At 43.5% G+C, this 15,575-nt stretch overlaps 1 protein-coding gene across 1 annotated transcript in view; it reads left to right on the top strand.

Annotated features, from left to right (window-relative positions):
- Window positions 1-14,627, top strand: part of BID (BH3 interacting domain death agonist) — a 27,374-nt gene extending 12,747 nt beyond the window's left edge. Inside the window, exons 2-6 of the mRNA XM_040462587.1 lie at window positions 3,450-3,524; window positions 6,137-6,350; window positions 9,478-9,617; window positions 11,746-11,958; window positions 13,163-14,627. Of these exons, the coding sequence (XP_040318521.1) occupies window positions 3,513-3,524; window positions 6,137-6,350; window positions 9,478-9,617; window positions 11,746-11,958; window positions 13,163-13,174 (591 nt within the window). The 5' untranslated portion in view covers window positions 3,450-3,512 and the 3' untranslated portion in view covers window positions 13,175-14,627. The remainder of the gene's footprint in view (window positions 1-3,449; window positions 3,525-6,136; window positions 6,351-9,477; window positions 9,618-11,745; window positions 11,959-13,162) is intronic.
- The last annotated feature ends 948 nt before the right edge of the window (window positions 14,628-15,575 follow it).

The following is a 15,575-nucleotide window of genomic DNA, read 5'->3' as shown; positions in this document are numbered from 1 at the left end:
TTGTGTTTTGTTTTGGCTTGGTTTGCACATGCAGATCAGTTATTCCCATTGGTGACAGCAGTGATGGAGGATTTGGCTGTGTGGTCTCATCAGGTGCTGGTCTTTATGGACTATTCTCTGTTGAATGGCGATGACAGAGAAGCTGGATTGTTGGACTCTTTTACACATAGGAATTATTGAGGACCCCCAAAAGCTTTTGATTAAGTGGGTTTTATCTATTATATTTTCTGTGTTTGAAATTAAACCTGAGAAATTTTTGGGTGCTTGGGGGGCTCAGTCAGTTAAGCATCTGACTTTGGCTCAGGTCATGATCTCACCGTTCATTAGTTTAAGTCCCATGTCGGGTGAGCTTGAACCCCACTTTGGGCTCCATACTCTTTCTCCTTCTTTCTCTTGTCTCTCTTGAGATTCTCTCTCTCCTTGTCTCTCTGCTCACTCACTTTTGCCCTCCCTCTCTCCAAAAAAAAAAAAGTTAAAAAAATAAAACAAAATTTTAAAGTATTTGTTGATTCACTTGAAAATATCATTTCTTGGGGCGCCTGGGTGGCGCAGTCGGTTGAGCGTCCGACTTCAGCCAGGTCATGATCTCGCGGTCCGGGAGTTCGAGCCCCGCGTCAGGCTCTGGGCTCATGGCTCAGAGCCTGGAGCCTGTTTCCGATTCTGTGTCTCCCTCTCTCTCTGCCCCTCCCCTGTTCATGCTCTGTCTCTCTCTGCCCCAAAAAATAAATAAACGTTGAAAAAAAAAAAGAAAAAAAAAAAAAGAAAAGAAATGCACATGAGTAAGGAGTACAGTTTTTAAGTAAAAAACTGGCCAGGGCCCCAGAAGGGGACATCCTCAAAGCATTTGTACAACTTGGATCCCCTTTCTTGGGTATTTTTTTTGTTTGGTTGGTTTTTTTCTCTAGAGCAAAAAGGAGAGTTCCTAAACAGCAAAGTTTTGACAGGAACATCCTAGTTCCAAAGAAGTCAGACTGATGGCCAGCACAATTCCAAGAGCAACAGTCAGTTCATACTCTCAGAAAGGACAAGACCTTAAAACAAATCCCACATAAAGCCTGCAGAGCTTGGGCATAAAGAGAGCAGAGCCTGAAATCCAGGAGAGAACTTACCCTCAAACTTTAGGGTCACTGAGAAAGCAGTGAGGCCACTTGGCTTTGTGGGCACCCGGTCCCTGTTTGCTCACCAGCTGTGGAACTGTTGGGGTCGTCTCAAATTTCCCACTTCTGATCATTAAATAATATTAACCTTAAAAATCGAACTGCCAGTGATTTCACCAGCAGCTGTGGATTTATTTGGGAATAGCAGAGAACTGTAATTTAGAACAAGCAAACTATGGCAAAAACCATAGCAAGTTCACAGAGCAAAGGAGAGGACTGTGCTTTTCCAGAGGAAATTGGAAGCTGGGAGGGCTGTAATAAAACAAAAAGCCCAATTGGATTAACCAGGAGCTCCAATTATGGTGGCTCCTCATTGGCTGGGCTGTTGCTGGGGAAGAGGAAAAGCTTTCTTCCTCCTGCTGGGGTAATAACGATAGTTAAGTAGTGTCAGACTTGTAAGGTACCTTTGTTCCTTCTGGGTCTGCAATTCATGAGGAGCCATGGGGCGTGAGAGCGCCCCCTGCTGGCCTGCTGCAGCCATTCTAAATGAGGTTTCCTTTTATTTTCACAGTATCAAAGTCTGGAGGAAATCAATTAAATGTTTATGTTAATTATCTCTTGAGTGCTATCTCCCCCACATAGTTTTCTAAAGTTACTTCTTGAGAGAACAAGGTGGAGGCCAGCATTCAGTCCACTGCACCTTTACATTTTTAGTGGCTTGTGGACATCATTTGGCTTCTGTGGCCTTTTTCCTGAGGGGCGTATTCTGTTTTATTCTTTGTCCCGATTCTGATAATGGTACCAGCTCTTGCCTCCTTCCCTATGGAGGGCCTGTGGATAAGCCAGCATCCGTAGGTTCCCTGTCTGTCCAAATACACCTGAGTCCTTTGCTCTTGGCCCCCTTTCCTCCCACTCAGCCATACCCAGCCATGGGCTCTGCCAGATTCCCAGTGTGAGGGTTAGGGTGCAGCCTCCAGCTTTGCATGATCTCTAAGGCCAACAGGAGCACCTGAGACAGGGGCATGGGCAGATCGAGAGTAACTGTGTCCCACAAATGTGCACGGCTGCCTGGTGTGGAGGGCATGTCCTCCATGCTGGTCTTGTCCTAGCCTCCTTTTCACGTGCATGTTGGAGCCCCACCTGTGCTTCCTAAAGAGGAATTGGTTGTCTGTTCTTGTTTTTTATCTCTTCTGTTTAAGGACCCAAGATAAAATTGCCAAATTTGGCTGTTTTTTACCCTACAAAATGATGATTTCATTTGGTTAAAACTAATATTGTGTGTAAACACACACATACACAGGCAAGTACATTTTAAGATAGGATTATATTGTTGAGACTGTTCTTTAGAAACTTTGGTCTGTCTTGGACATCTTTCTCTACTGATGCACACCTAGATCTCTCATCCTTTTTTTTTTTTTTTTTTTTTTTTTCCTCACGTTATATGTATTCTACTTCATGGGCATAATTTTTTGAACTCAATTCCCGGTTGCCTTTTGTCTGGTCAATTGTTTATGATGGGTTATTTAGTTTGGAATATGTGCCATGGAGGACCTTTAATCTTTTGTGTGGTTGTCAAATACAGTCTTTTTTCTTCTTTCTTTCCTTTTTTTACCACCAAATGCTAGAAAACATTTTATTTCAAGGCTTCTTTTTTTTTAATATACATTTTACAAGAGCTCTTTCTGGATGAATGCCACTGAAATCATGTGGCCTCTGGAGAGAAATGGTCTGCCTCACTGTCTCTTACTCCCCAAACCTAATTTTCTCACCTACCTGGATCAACACTGTACACCGCCTGCCTCTCAGCATAGTTGTGTGGAACAGAACAGATAACGTGAATGCTCCGAGAATGGCTGCACGCTGAAGTAATGGTTATGTAGTAGTCATATCAGTGGTTGTAGTAATAATAAAAGAGTCCCTAAAACTTCTAGGTATACTTATCAGCTAACTTTATTCTTGTAAAAAGTGCACTAGTGTAAGTATTTGCCTGAAAATAATTCATAAGCTATATTGCCCTATTTGCCTGATCAGTGAGCTCGGGGCGGGAGAGCTGAGCTCTGAGGTTGGAGGATTGATTTTGGGGAGCTCTCCATGCCTTGGCAAGTCTCTATAGTGAGGAAAACTCCAAAGTCCACTCACTTGGGCTGCTGCCCAGGTTCCATGCTGTGGAGAAAGGAGCAGCCTGAGTGAGTGTGGTTGGGATGGGTGAGGTGTGAGCCTGGCCACTGTGGCCAGGGCGCCTTTGAGCCAGGGTCCAGGATGACTCCCTCAATTCTTTCCTGAGGGTCCTGGAAAGGGGTGTCCCTGCAGGGAACAGCTGACTACCCTGTGTGCATGTGTGTCCTTTTCCAGGTTGCTGACTTGGGACACCTTAAGGCCGGAAACCAGACAGAGCCCTGCAAGGCTGCTTGTGCCATGGATTCTCAGGTCAGCCCATGCACTTCTCCTGGAGGAATGCTTTGGGAGGGGGAGCAAGGGTGACTGGGGCCAGCTTGTTCCTTGTGTGTGTGCAGTCAGTGTGCACCTAGCTGACCCCTTCTTTGACAGCGCTGCAGAGAGGAGCCTCACATTCACAACTTGCTGTAGCACAGTAAAAAAAGAAATACCTGTTCTCTCTCCTCTTCTCTTCCCTCCACCTTGTGCCTGATCACTCACTGGAAGGGCAAGGCGGCTTTCCGATTCAGGACCATTTAGAAACTCTAGAATTCTTGGAAGCGATCACCCTAAGGTCATATAGGCCATTCCCCTGGCTTCAGTAGGATGGTACCTAAACTGCCTTGTCTGTACTTACCTTTTAATTAGCTGGAATAGAAAATCATAGCCTATCCAATCAAAAGCTCTTTATTTATTTTCTTACTATAGTCTTTTTGCTTCCTTTCTTTTCCAAATTCTGTAGAGGCCCCTAGCACCAGAGGCTTTTCTGTGTCTACACTGTATGTATCAGCCTTCTCTTCTCACCAGCTATTGTGAGAGGTAACTGCAAAAAATCTAAGGATTTGATGGTTAAACTTAGTGGCCCACAGTTTCTGAATCCCTAAGCATAGCAACATCTGATGCCTGGAAGGTTCTCAATATATGCTTGTTAAGTATCCTTCTAAAGGATGGAAACTACATGGTTTTTCAGGTTGCTAGCTGGAAGGACTGAGACATGGCGGGCTCAGCAGAGATGGTGGTTGCTTGACCAGGAGATTTCTGCAGATCCTCTTGTCAAGCTGATGAAAGTCTGTTCTCAGTGTTCAGAATTCCCTTCCGTTTGGTGCCGTTTAAACCTGCCCACCTTTCTTGTTGCATTCATTCGTTGTTATTTTTTAAGATTTCCTTTAGTATTTCTTGTAGGGCAGGTCTACTGCTATATTTTTGTTTACTTAATTTATTTTTTTTAAGTAAACTCCACACACAGCACAGAGATCTCACGAACCAGGAGATCATGACCTGAGCCAAAACCAAGCTTAACTGACTGAGCTACCCAAGGGCTCCAGTTTTCCAGTTTTTAAAAAATTATGGTAAAATATACATAGGATAAAATTTACCATTTTAACCTCTTTTAAGAACACAATTCATTAATTAGCATTGAGCACATTCACATTGTGTCTCCATCACCACCATCCATCTCCAGGACTTTTCATCTTTCCAACTGAAACTCTGTTCCCATTAAACACTAACTCCCATCCTCCTGTCCCCATCTCTGGCAAACCCCACTCCACTTTCTGTCTCTGTGGATCTGACTATTCTGAGTCCCTCAGAGAAGTGGAATCCAACAATATTTGTTCCTTTGTGTCTGGCTTAGCATAATATCTTGTTTGTTTGTTTGTTTGTTTGTTTGTTTTACTATTATGGTACAACAGTACCATAGATGAACACATCATGGCCTGAGCTGAAACCAAGAGTTGGATACTTAACCAGCTGAGCCACCCAAGTGCCCTGGCTTTTTCCCCCTTTTAAGGAATAATTCTGGAGAAGTAAAAACTGGTTAACAATATGTTAGCTCCTTATTTTGTGCATTTTATTTATTTAAAGCCATTTGCCCTCTAAAAACTGTCCTAAAAGTTTTCTTATTTTTTTCTAATGAAAAATATTCAGGACTTAGAAGACAGAAATAAATATTACAAGCACCTTCATCTTCTTCTGTTGACCTTCTCTTACAGTCTAGTATGTGTGTTTTACATTTATTTGGGCAAATCTCAGTATCCCCAGGCTTCCAGATGATTCCCTCTTTCATCCTAAGTCTTTGATTGCTCTGAGCACCCCTGGCTGCCAGGTCTGCGAGTTTTCACCTTTGTTTGCCAAGAACACCATCCCAGATGCACTCGGCACACTAGAAATGTCCCTCCTGGCTCCCAGAGTACAGATGTCCCTCTTGGCCCCCAGAGCTCCCCTGCAAGTGTTGCTAACGGATGGAGAGCTGGCAGGCAGAGACCACCAGCCTCTCACATTAGAGCAGGAGCCATCCCCCTATATGAAGCAAACCAAGCCTACCCAAAGGCAAATGTTATCTGTGGTCATTATTACCCAGTATTTATGGAAAATTTGCTGGTTGCACAATACCATCTTGGCCCACAAAGAAGATTATGAAAGAATTTCTAACTGCTGGATGCGTAGCTGGTAAGGTGGGCTGAAGTTGGTAAAAGACACATGAGAGTTAGCATAAGCATGTAGATGTATAAGGATGATATCTAAGTGATGATATTGGCTGACTTACCTAAAACAGCCTTTGTACCTTCCTCCTCCGAAAGTAAGCTCACCCCAGCTCAATGTTTTCAGGATGTCAAGCATATGGTAGATGAACCACCTTCTGCAGAATTGGAGCTTCCTCTTTGGAATCTACAGGTGGTGTTGCTTAAAGCAGGCTCTGCAGATTTGGCCTCTGCCCACTGAGTCCTCTTGTATGCACAGGGTTATTCAGATATCTTGGGCCAGTGAGGCTGTTTCAGGCTCAGCTACTCTCAGAGCCCTTTTGCCAAGCTCAGCTGCAGGAAGGGCCTCTGGTCCTGGACTAGCTTCCCACAGGTCTCCTTGATTTGACTCCCTTTTCATCTTAGGTCAGCAATGGTTCAAGCCTCCAGGATGAGCGCATCACAAACTTGCTGGTGTTTGGCTTCCTCCAAAACTGCTCCAACTATAATTTCCATAAAGAGTTAGAGGTGTTGGGCCGTGAACTGCCTGTGCCACCAGCTTACCTGCAGGAGGACCACGATGATGGGCTCCAGACAGATGGCAACCGGTGCAGCCGCTTCTTGGATAGCGAGGAGACAGGTACCTAGCATAGCCTCCTCTGTCCCAAATCTGGGCTTTGTTCTCTCCACTAACTTTTAGGGAACTTAAGTCCTGGAAGGAACCTTTGGACTCAGTGTCCACCTATGTGGTTTCAGTCCACTGCATATGTTTGTGTCATATGGTTGTTTGGTTTGTACCTCATGACTCCAGTGGAGCAAGACTCTCTAGTTTCCAATCAGTTGAAATCCACTCAGTTTCTTTATAATGATTCTTTGAATCTGTATAGTACCTCACACTTTCACTTTCATATGTATTACGGCATGATTATCTACAACATAACTAGGGCATTGAAGTATTCTGAACCTAATTTCCAAGTGAGGAAACTGAGGCCCAAAAAAGGATCAATTACAAACCCCAAGTCAGGCACTACTGGACACAGTCCAACCAGGTCTCGGGCCAGGCCTGTTTCCTTAAGCTGGGCTCCATCGTCCTCTGCTGCTGCCTCCCAGTATATCATGGTTTCGAGGCTTTCTTCACTTTTCCTCACCCACATCCCTGTGCTGCCCTTCCAACCTCACTTTTTACTCTTCTTTGTCACTGGTGAGGCCTCCACAGAGGGAGGCCATTCTGAACTCTAAGGCTGAGGGAGCAGGGCTGGGAAGCAAGATAAGGATCAGCCACTCCCAGATTTGGGCCCGGAACAGTGGTTCTCAGTAGTGTGCACATTGGAATTCCATGAGGAACATTTTCAAAATGCATAGTCTTTGGGCTTGACTGCAGCTGTCTGAACCAACATGTTCTAGGGTGGAAGACTCTCAGGTGTTTCTGGGGTATATGTCCTGGTTAGAATCACTGCCAAAGGGACTCTGAGGTCTTGGACCCAGTCCTCACAACCTAGCCAAAGGACTGAAATCCTGCCTCCTGCCGCCCAGATATCTCCTGGCATAAGAGATTGCACTGCCCTCTTGTGGCCATGGGGGAGACCAACAGCTGATCCAGCTTTTGGACCTCCAGCTCTATGTTAAATTGAGTGGATGGGGGATATGGTAGAGTTCCCCCACTAGCCAGGGTGTGCCAAAGACTTCTGTGCTTTAGAATCCAGCTACTGTATCTCCTGGGTAGCTCTAAATTTGAATAAGGGCAACTGGCCCCCTTTGGGGAAGGCTTAGGAGGGGGTGAAGGGCAGGAATGGCTTTGCTGTCAGAAGCTATGGCTGGAGTAACTGTAACCAGAGGCTGTCCCCTGGGCTGTCTTTTGCTCTTCTGCACCATTCCTTGCCCTTAGACTGCAAAGCCTGGCTTAACTCAGAGTCCAGAGTGCTAACCATTACACTATGGAACCCCCCAAGCCTGGCTTAACTCAAATGGCATTTGCAAAGGTACACTTAACTTCACTGCTGGTGGAAAACTAGTGTGTAGATTAAGTACCTGATGAGACTTGGAAGCAAAAGGCAAACTAGAGGCTCTGTACACCACAGTTTCATTGGTGAATTCATTTACTCAGCTGGACACTGAATCCGCCACGGCTTCTGAAGTTGCCGCAATAAAGTGGAAAAGCACAGAGAAATCAGTGAGGCAGAGTCAGTATAGTGGGAGCTACGGAGAGCATGGGTCCTCCGCAAGGGATCAGGAAAGACTTCACAGCTATAACTGCAGTTGAGCTGGGCTATGGAGGAAGGGGTACATTTTGGCTCTTTGGAAACTGGGAAGAGGGAATGGCAACAGCTTAAGCAGACACTTGAAGATGAAAAGATTGGGGTCTGTAAAAGGTACTGTGAATAGTTGTTTGGCTAGAGTGTTTGGAGGGAATAGTGGAAGTTATGGTCCAAGGTGTTTGGAAGCCAGGTTATAGCTTGTCAGTTGAGCAAGGTGTGAGCACATGAATGAGTAGAGATCACAGAGATCACAGAGATTCAAGGATCACAGTCAAGACCACAGTAGGCAGTCTAGGGCAGGTGAAATGCTGAAGGCACAAAATTTAAGGAGGAACTGTCTCCAGGGGCACACCAGGACACTTCACCCTCTCAGTGCCTTGCTTGCCAAAGTATATTGTGGAGAGTGGAGAAGGGCCTGGAGGGCAGTGAGAAGGCTAAGAGGCTACAGATGAGAGCTGATGGAGAATCCACACCCAGGTGGTGGCAGTGGTAATGGTGGGACAGACGGTTGTATCTGTGAGATAAGATTTGACAATTGCTTGAGGATGCCTGCAAGGACTGGGGAGATTGAGATTTCTGTCCTGGGTAAATAAGAACCCGGAGGGAAGGTGCAAACACAGAATATAAGATTTAATGGGAGAAATAACAATGGCTGGCATTTATTGATTACTTACTAGGAGCTAGGTACAGGATCCATTCATTTACACATTCATTAATTTGTGTAGTTGTCTGTTGAGCCCTACCGTGTGCCTTGCATTGTTTTCAGTGCTGCATATTTGGCAGTAAACAAAACAGATTTAAAAATTGGAGCTGTTAGGAAACTTACCTTCTGGCATGGGAGTCAGACAAAGAACACGGACAGGTAAAATATATGGTGGTAGTGAGTGCTGAGGAAGGAAAAGGGAGGGCGACGGAGAGGGCAGGTGGCAGTGCAAGTGGCAGTGTTAATAATCTCGGACAGAGTGGCGTTTGAGTAGACCTAAAGGAAGAGAGAGAAGGAGCTGTGTTCTCTGGTGGCAGATGCGGGGCTCTAACTCAGTCTAACAGCAGAGCCTCTGCCCTAATACCTTCTTAGGCTGACACCTGTTATATGATGGGGTCTAGAACTGGCAGCCGTGAAGCTTGCCATCAGATTCATGCCATGGCTGCTCAGAATCATGATGCCTTGCAAGTCATGGATGCCCTTGCATCACTGTCTTTTTTGTGGACAAATGTTGACTCTTTGCAGGGTGAGGCCCACTTCTCCAGTCTTCTGCTCATTTAGACCCTTTCCTGGCCCCAGCACTCCACCCCTGCTCCCCTGACTGCACCCAGGTCCTCACACAGCAGCTCTAGTAGAATGGAGCATGTGCTGTCAGCAAGCCCACCATGGTGAACTGTGGAAGCAGGAACTAGCTTTGTTCCAAAGCAGAATCCCTTTCTTTTTCTGTTATGGGATGGATTGGGAGGAGGGGTCAAACAGGACCATTTTTTGAATCTGCTGTGTCTCTGTGTCCCTGCCTGAACATTCAGATTCTGAGAGTCAAGAGGAAATCATCCAAGATATCGCCAGGCAGCTCGCCCAAATCGGGGATAGGATGGATCACAGCATCCACCCAAGAGTGGTGAATAACCTGGCAATGCAGTTTATGAATGTGAACCTGTCAGAAGAAGTAAGTGAGAATATTCACCAGTGCCCTTTCTGGGTTAGTCAGGAAGTGTGAGAACTTTTTCAGTTGTCAGGTGTGTGTGTTTTTGTTTTTGTTTTTGTTTTCTAATTCCAATGTAGTTAACATACAGGGTTATATTATTTTCAGGTGTACAATATAGTGATTTAACAGTTCTATGTATTACTCAGTTTTCAGCACGATAAAGTGTACTCATAAGCCTCTTCACCTATTTTACTTATCCCCCCAATCCACTTCCATCTCTGTTAACCATCAGTGTGTTCTCTATGTTAAGAGTCTGTTTTTTGGTTTGTCTCTTGGTATTTGTCTTTCTCTGACTGGCTTATTTAGCTTAGGATTATGCTCTCTAGATCTATCCATGTTGTTGCAAAAGGCAAGATTTCATTCTTTTTTACAGCTGAGTAATGTTCCATTTTGTATACACCACATTTTCTTTATCTATTCATCTATCCATGGACACTTGGGCTGCTTCCATAGTTTGGCTATTGTAAATAATGCTGCAGTAGACATAGGGGTACAAATATCCCTTCAATTAGTGTTTTTGTATTATTTGGTTAAATACCCAGTAGTGTGATTAGTAGATGGTAGACTTTTTGAGGAATCTCCATACTGTTTTCTACAGAGGCTGCTCCAGTTTGCATTCCTACCAACAGTGCATGAGGTTCCTTTTTTCTCCACGTTCTCATCAACACCAGTTGTGTTTTTTGTTGTTGATTTTAGCCATTCTCACAGGTGTGAGATGGTATCTCATTATGGTTTTGATTTGCATTTCCCTGATGATGAGTGATGTTGAGCATCTTTTCATGTGTCTGTTGGCCACTGTGTCTTCTTGGAGAAATGTCTGTTCATGTCTTCTGCCCATTTTTTAATTGGATTGTTTGTTTTTTCGAGTTATAGAAGTTCTCTATAGATTTTGGGTACTAACTCTTTATCAATCATGTCTGAAAACCTCTTCTCTCAGTCCACAGACTGCCTTTTAGTTTCCAGTTGTTAATTAAAACACCAAGGTCTGTCCTTTGTATCTTATCAGACAAACCAGTGTCCAGTGAGGTAATTCAGTGCCTACAAAACAATTGGAAATAGAATCATAGCATGGTTAATTGTCTTTCAGAAGAATTAACTTCCTTGGTATTTAGGAAACCTGAACCTTAAGTCAGAGTTAAGAGTTTGATATAAAACCTTCCAAAAAAGATTAACAAAACGTATATGACTCTTCCAGGACTAACTTATTCTTTCCTCAGTTTTAGAGAGTTGAATAAAAATGTGAGTGAGAACATCAGGTCACTTACCACATGTGACAAGAGTGACATTTTATTTAGCCCGCTACTCTTAACTTCATGGTTAAAATCAGTATAGAGCTTCTGTCCCTTGTGGATACTGTAAACTAGCTCCTCTAGCCTTCCTGAAGAAACTTAGTGGGAGAGATGCCCCAAGGCTGTCAAATCTATGGCTACATGAGTTTGGAGGAGGGGAAAGATTCCATCCTTTTGACTGGAGCTGCAAATGCAAACACCCCTCACTACCCAGAAATGTGTCTGTCCTCCAGGGCAGCCTCCTGCCTCCAGGAAGGTTTGTCCCCTCTGGATCAGCAGCTGTCATAGCCGTGGTATTGTTCTGCCTCGGGTCCTCTCCCACAATGTTGACTTAATTTTGCATATGAGTTGATGAGCTTGAAGGTCCTTAAGAGTCTGGTGGTCTTTGGTGTGCCCCTGCCATGTAGTGAGAATGTCATGTTTAGCCCCCTTCATCTCCTTCCGGTAGCTAGGTCTGCACTGGTAAGATAGGTCTAAGACGTCTTGGGTATTTAATTAATTCTTTATTTTAAGTGCCTTAGAGGCAGGGAATGACTCATTTGTCTAATGTGAACACACACACTCAAGATGTATTTGATGAATGTGTGTCCAGCTATGGGGACTGAGCTCAGCCTACCCTTTCCATTGCCTCTCCAAATTAAATTGTTTCTCACTCTCCTCCAGCCTCCTCAGCTGTTTAATAAGTTCTTCCCTCAAAATGAAAGCATGCTTCTTCCTACTTAACATTAGTGGACTGTTCTCCTTTCCGAGGGCAGAATATTAGTGAATGAAGTTTCACGTGACCCTGTGTCTACCTGCAGGACAGAAGGAAGCACCTTGCTGCTGCACTGGAGCAGGTCCTACAGACTTACCCGAAGGACATGGAGAGGGAGAAGACCGTGCTCTTGTTGGCCATGGTATTGGCCAAAAAGGTGGCCGATCACACACCGTCCTTGCTCCGTGATGTCTTTCGCACAACAGTGAACTTTATTAACCAGAACCTACTCACATATGTGAGGAACTTAGTCAGAAATGTAAGAACCAGTGATGTCAGCTCCTTGGCATTTCGCTGAATCCTCTTGGTCTCTGCCTGCTCCTTCTAAGGTCTGGAAACACAGCAGAGCTCTCTGCTGCCGGGCTTCTTTCATCCTTTCTCCCCTGCTTCTGGTGACCAGACCACACGAAAGGGACCTTGCTACTCAGGTAGAAGGTGTGGCTTTGCTTCTATGAGAAAGTTGTGTTGTAGAAGGTGGTGATGAGCACCCCTTTGAGCTTCATCAACTTTATTTTTAAGACACCCTGCTATCAGAGCACACTGCACACTCTACTCTTGTTAGGATCCAAGTCATACAGTGTAGGTTACGGGTAGAGCATGAGAGAATGTGGCGGGAGTGTCCCCAGCTGGGCTTCATCTGCCTTCACCTCCACCTCATCACAAACATAAGTATAATTTACATTTAAAAACATGTTTACCAAAAAGGATGTTGGGGAGAGATGCCAAAATGGATAGTCAAAAAGGGGAAAAAACTATCTAAAATCTTGCCCAGAAAACCTGTCCAAGATATTAAAACTAAAATATTAAAAGTCACAATTCTTCATGATGCTGCCTAGGAAGAAGGGCCAGACAGGTAGTAAAGTCTGTTGCTTCACTTTAAGTGGAAATTAAGTGGTTGTATCTTATCTGTAAGTTTAGTGAATGTTTGGGATTTTGTGTGTCAGAGGCATTACTCAGGCATCTAACCCCTGATGCCTTTCTCTGTGTGCCATGGTCTTCATTTATGGCAGCATTTTAAAACAGGAGAACGAATACAAATCTTGAAGCTGAATTGTTGGGAGAAGGTAAGCCTGAGAAAGTTCGTAACAGCTTTCACCAACAACCATCTAGCTGGACAATAAGTGGGCAAGATGTCAACAGCTATCTGTATTAACAGCCTCCCGAATACTGAAGGGCTGAAACAGAATCTTCATTCCTTGGACCAAGATGCTTCTTAGCACCAGAAGTGATTCAATAGATGTGAATATCCAGATCTCAGCACCTTGAAAGCCTATGTCTTTGCAATTGCTCCCATGTAGCAAAAAGGAGGATGCAGCGATCTAAGGATGACAGGGCTCCAGAGAGTGTGTTTTGTACAACCCCGGCTTCACATCTATTGATTGTGGCACCAGAGTCCTTAAGTACTAAATCCTGGTTAGTGAATCAGACTGGCTAATTCTGTCTATTTTCCTTTCTTGCTGCAGGAGATGGACTGAGTGGACAACTCTGCAAAAGTACAACTGGTTAAAACTTGATATGGTGACAACAGTACACCTGCCTCCAGTGGAGATGGAGCCATGGCTGTGTAAACAAAGTTCTTAGAGAAGATAGGCACGAAGTAATAGCTATTTATTTCTTACTATTTTAAAGATGATGTTTTAAGCAAGTGATTCATTTAGAAACTTTACCTTAACATACTTGAATGAAAATGTCAACTTGCACAGATTTGAATGAGTTTCATACCATCTTCCAAATCCACTACACACTGTGCCTTTATCTTATTTCAGCTGTACGGGTCTTCACTTGAAAATTAAATTTAAGAACAGATTGTAAGGCAGAAAAAAGGGTTTTTTTTTGTTTAAGAAAAAGAACCATGTTTTTTTGTTTAAAAAAAAATACTGTTTATTAAAGTGCAACCTTGGGGTGTGGTCTGACAGCAGGCAATATGAGGAGAGTAAGGTCTGGAGATGGATGAACTTACCCCTCACAAATGAAAAATTCCTCTCAATGTAGGGCACACCTTGATACTAAGGAAGTTAACAGTCTTCCCATTTAAAAACCAAACAGTACAAGAGGTTCTGGACTAAAGTTCTGTACTCAAACAATGGGAAAATCAGGCCTCAAAACATGATTTTTTTCAACTCGATTTCCTTTTGAGTTAAGAAGGACCACAGGCAATTGAAAGGTGTGGAGATCATTTAAGGACCCACGTCAGCCACAGCTTCCAAAATCAGGTAACCAAATGCACCTTTTCTTTCCAAGAAGTCAAGGCTCTGATAAAAATTTTAAGCTGATGCAGTACCAGAAGCTACTACATACAGCCCATGGGGGAATGTCTGTTAATCTTCCATTTTCATTTTCCTCCCATATCCCTCAGCTTACCCTTGCCCAAGAAGTGACATCTGAAGAAAACAGGTTTCTAGCCATAAAGATAAAACAATAGTTAGACTTTTAAAAATTCAACAGTTGAGGTGGTTCCCTTTCTTAGAGACACAGTCAGAATGCAAGTAATAACAAAAGTAAGTCACTTAGGTAGTGCCAAAATAAACCAGAGAGAGCTTACATTTAGAAACAGTGCAATACTGGTCTGTTGTTCCCAGCGATAAGCATTTCCTAGGATTCTGTTTAAAGGTACAGTGGTGGATGCTGGGTCCATATCACACACATTAATGTTAGGCTTACCAGTAATACCGTTGTTACTATGAATAGAACACTCTGGGAAAGGATACGAACAAGAGTAATAGGTACTAAGAAATACTTTCTTGTTACCAAAAACACTTTTCTGTTCCTTGAGAGTTTAATCAGAAAAGAAATATGACTGCATTGTTCAGCATTAAATACATACCACACTAGGGCTGGGCCTCAATTTGCTATCTGCAGTATGTTGCAAATACTAAAAGCCGTGCAGTAAGAAGGCCACCATTTGGAAATAAACCGGTAATGCTGTTATGTTTTGGAGTGGACTTTTTTTTTTTGAAGGATTCATATCACAGTGGAAACAGGTTGAATCACACATATACATACATACTCACTCATCCATACGTGTATCAGTTCAATCAGATTCTCACTAGGGGTGGGGGGACACTTTCTTCTGAAAGGAACAATTTAAATACGAAGTCAACTCTAATGGAAGAAAAAAAGAGCTCTAAAACCGACAGATAATTCCAGACTATCTCGTATAATACAACTTTTCACATCTTTATCTGCCAGTTTTGCTTAAATTGATACAGTAGGCCACCATTTTCATACAGCTTATACATACGTGTTGGTGTAAATTTCTTCAGACCAAGTTAGACTTTCTCAGCCATGAGGCAAAATTATCACCTTCTTGTCCCCAAACCAGCATTATGAAAAGAGTCCACTGTATCAAAAACGAATGTTCCCAGTCTTGAGCACATCCCAGCCAGAATGACAGACCTATCCTGGAAGTTGGTGGATTTTACTCGTCATGGATATAACAAAGTTTTTTTAATTTAGAGAATGTGTTTCATCCTGTTTTTTTAAATATTTGAATTAAGCAATGGAAATTCATTGGTTAAAGATAAAAAGTTTTCTGGGGCACCTGGGTGGCTCAGTCACTTAAATGTCCAACTCTTGATCTCAGCTCAGGTCATGATCGAACTCACAGTTTTGTGAGTTCGAGCCCCGCATTGGGCTCTGTGCTGTCTGGAGCCTGCTTGGGATTCTCCCCCTCTCTGTGGTCTTCCCCCTCTCCCCCCACTCACACTCTGTCTCTCTTAAAATAAGTAAATACATTAAAAAAAAAAATCTTGCCTCACTTCTAGCAGCTTAACAAGGCTGGATTCTTAAATGAATAAATAAAAAGTAAAAAGCTTTCTTTTCCAGAAGCTGCTTGGCATATCTGAAAGTCAGGTGGATTATCTGGTATAGTCAGGT

Source organism: Herpailurus yagouaroundi, unplaced genomic scaffold, assembly GCF_014898765.1.
Source record: "Herpailurus yagouaroundi ecotype Mexico unplaced genomic scaffold, PumYag 355, whole genome shotgun sequence".
In the NCBI taxonomy this organism is placed as follows: domain Eukaryota; kingdom Metazoa; phylum Chordata; class Mammalia; order Carnivora; family Felidae; genus Herpailurus; species Herpailurus yagouaroundi.
Note: the sequence above shows the minus strand (reverse complement) of the source record. Positions and strands in the feature narration are given on the sequence as shown.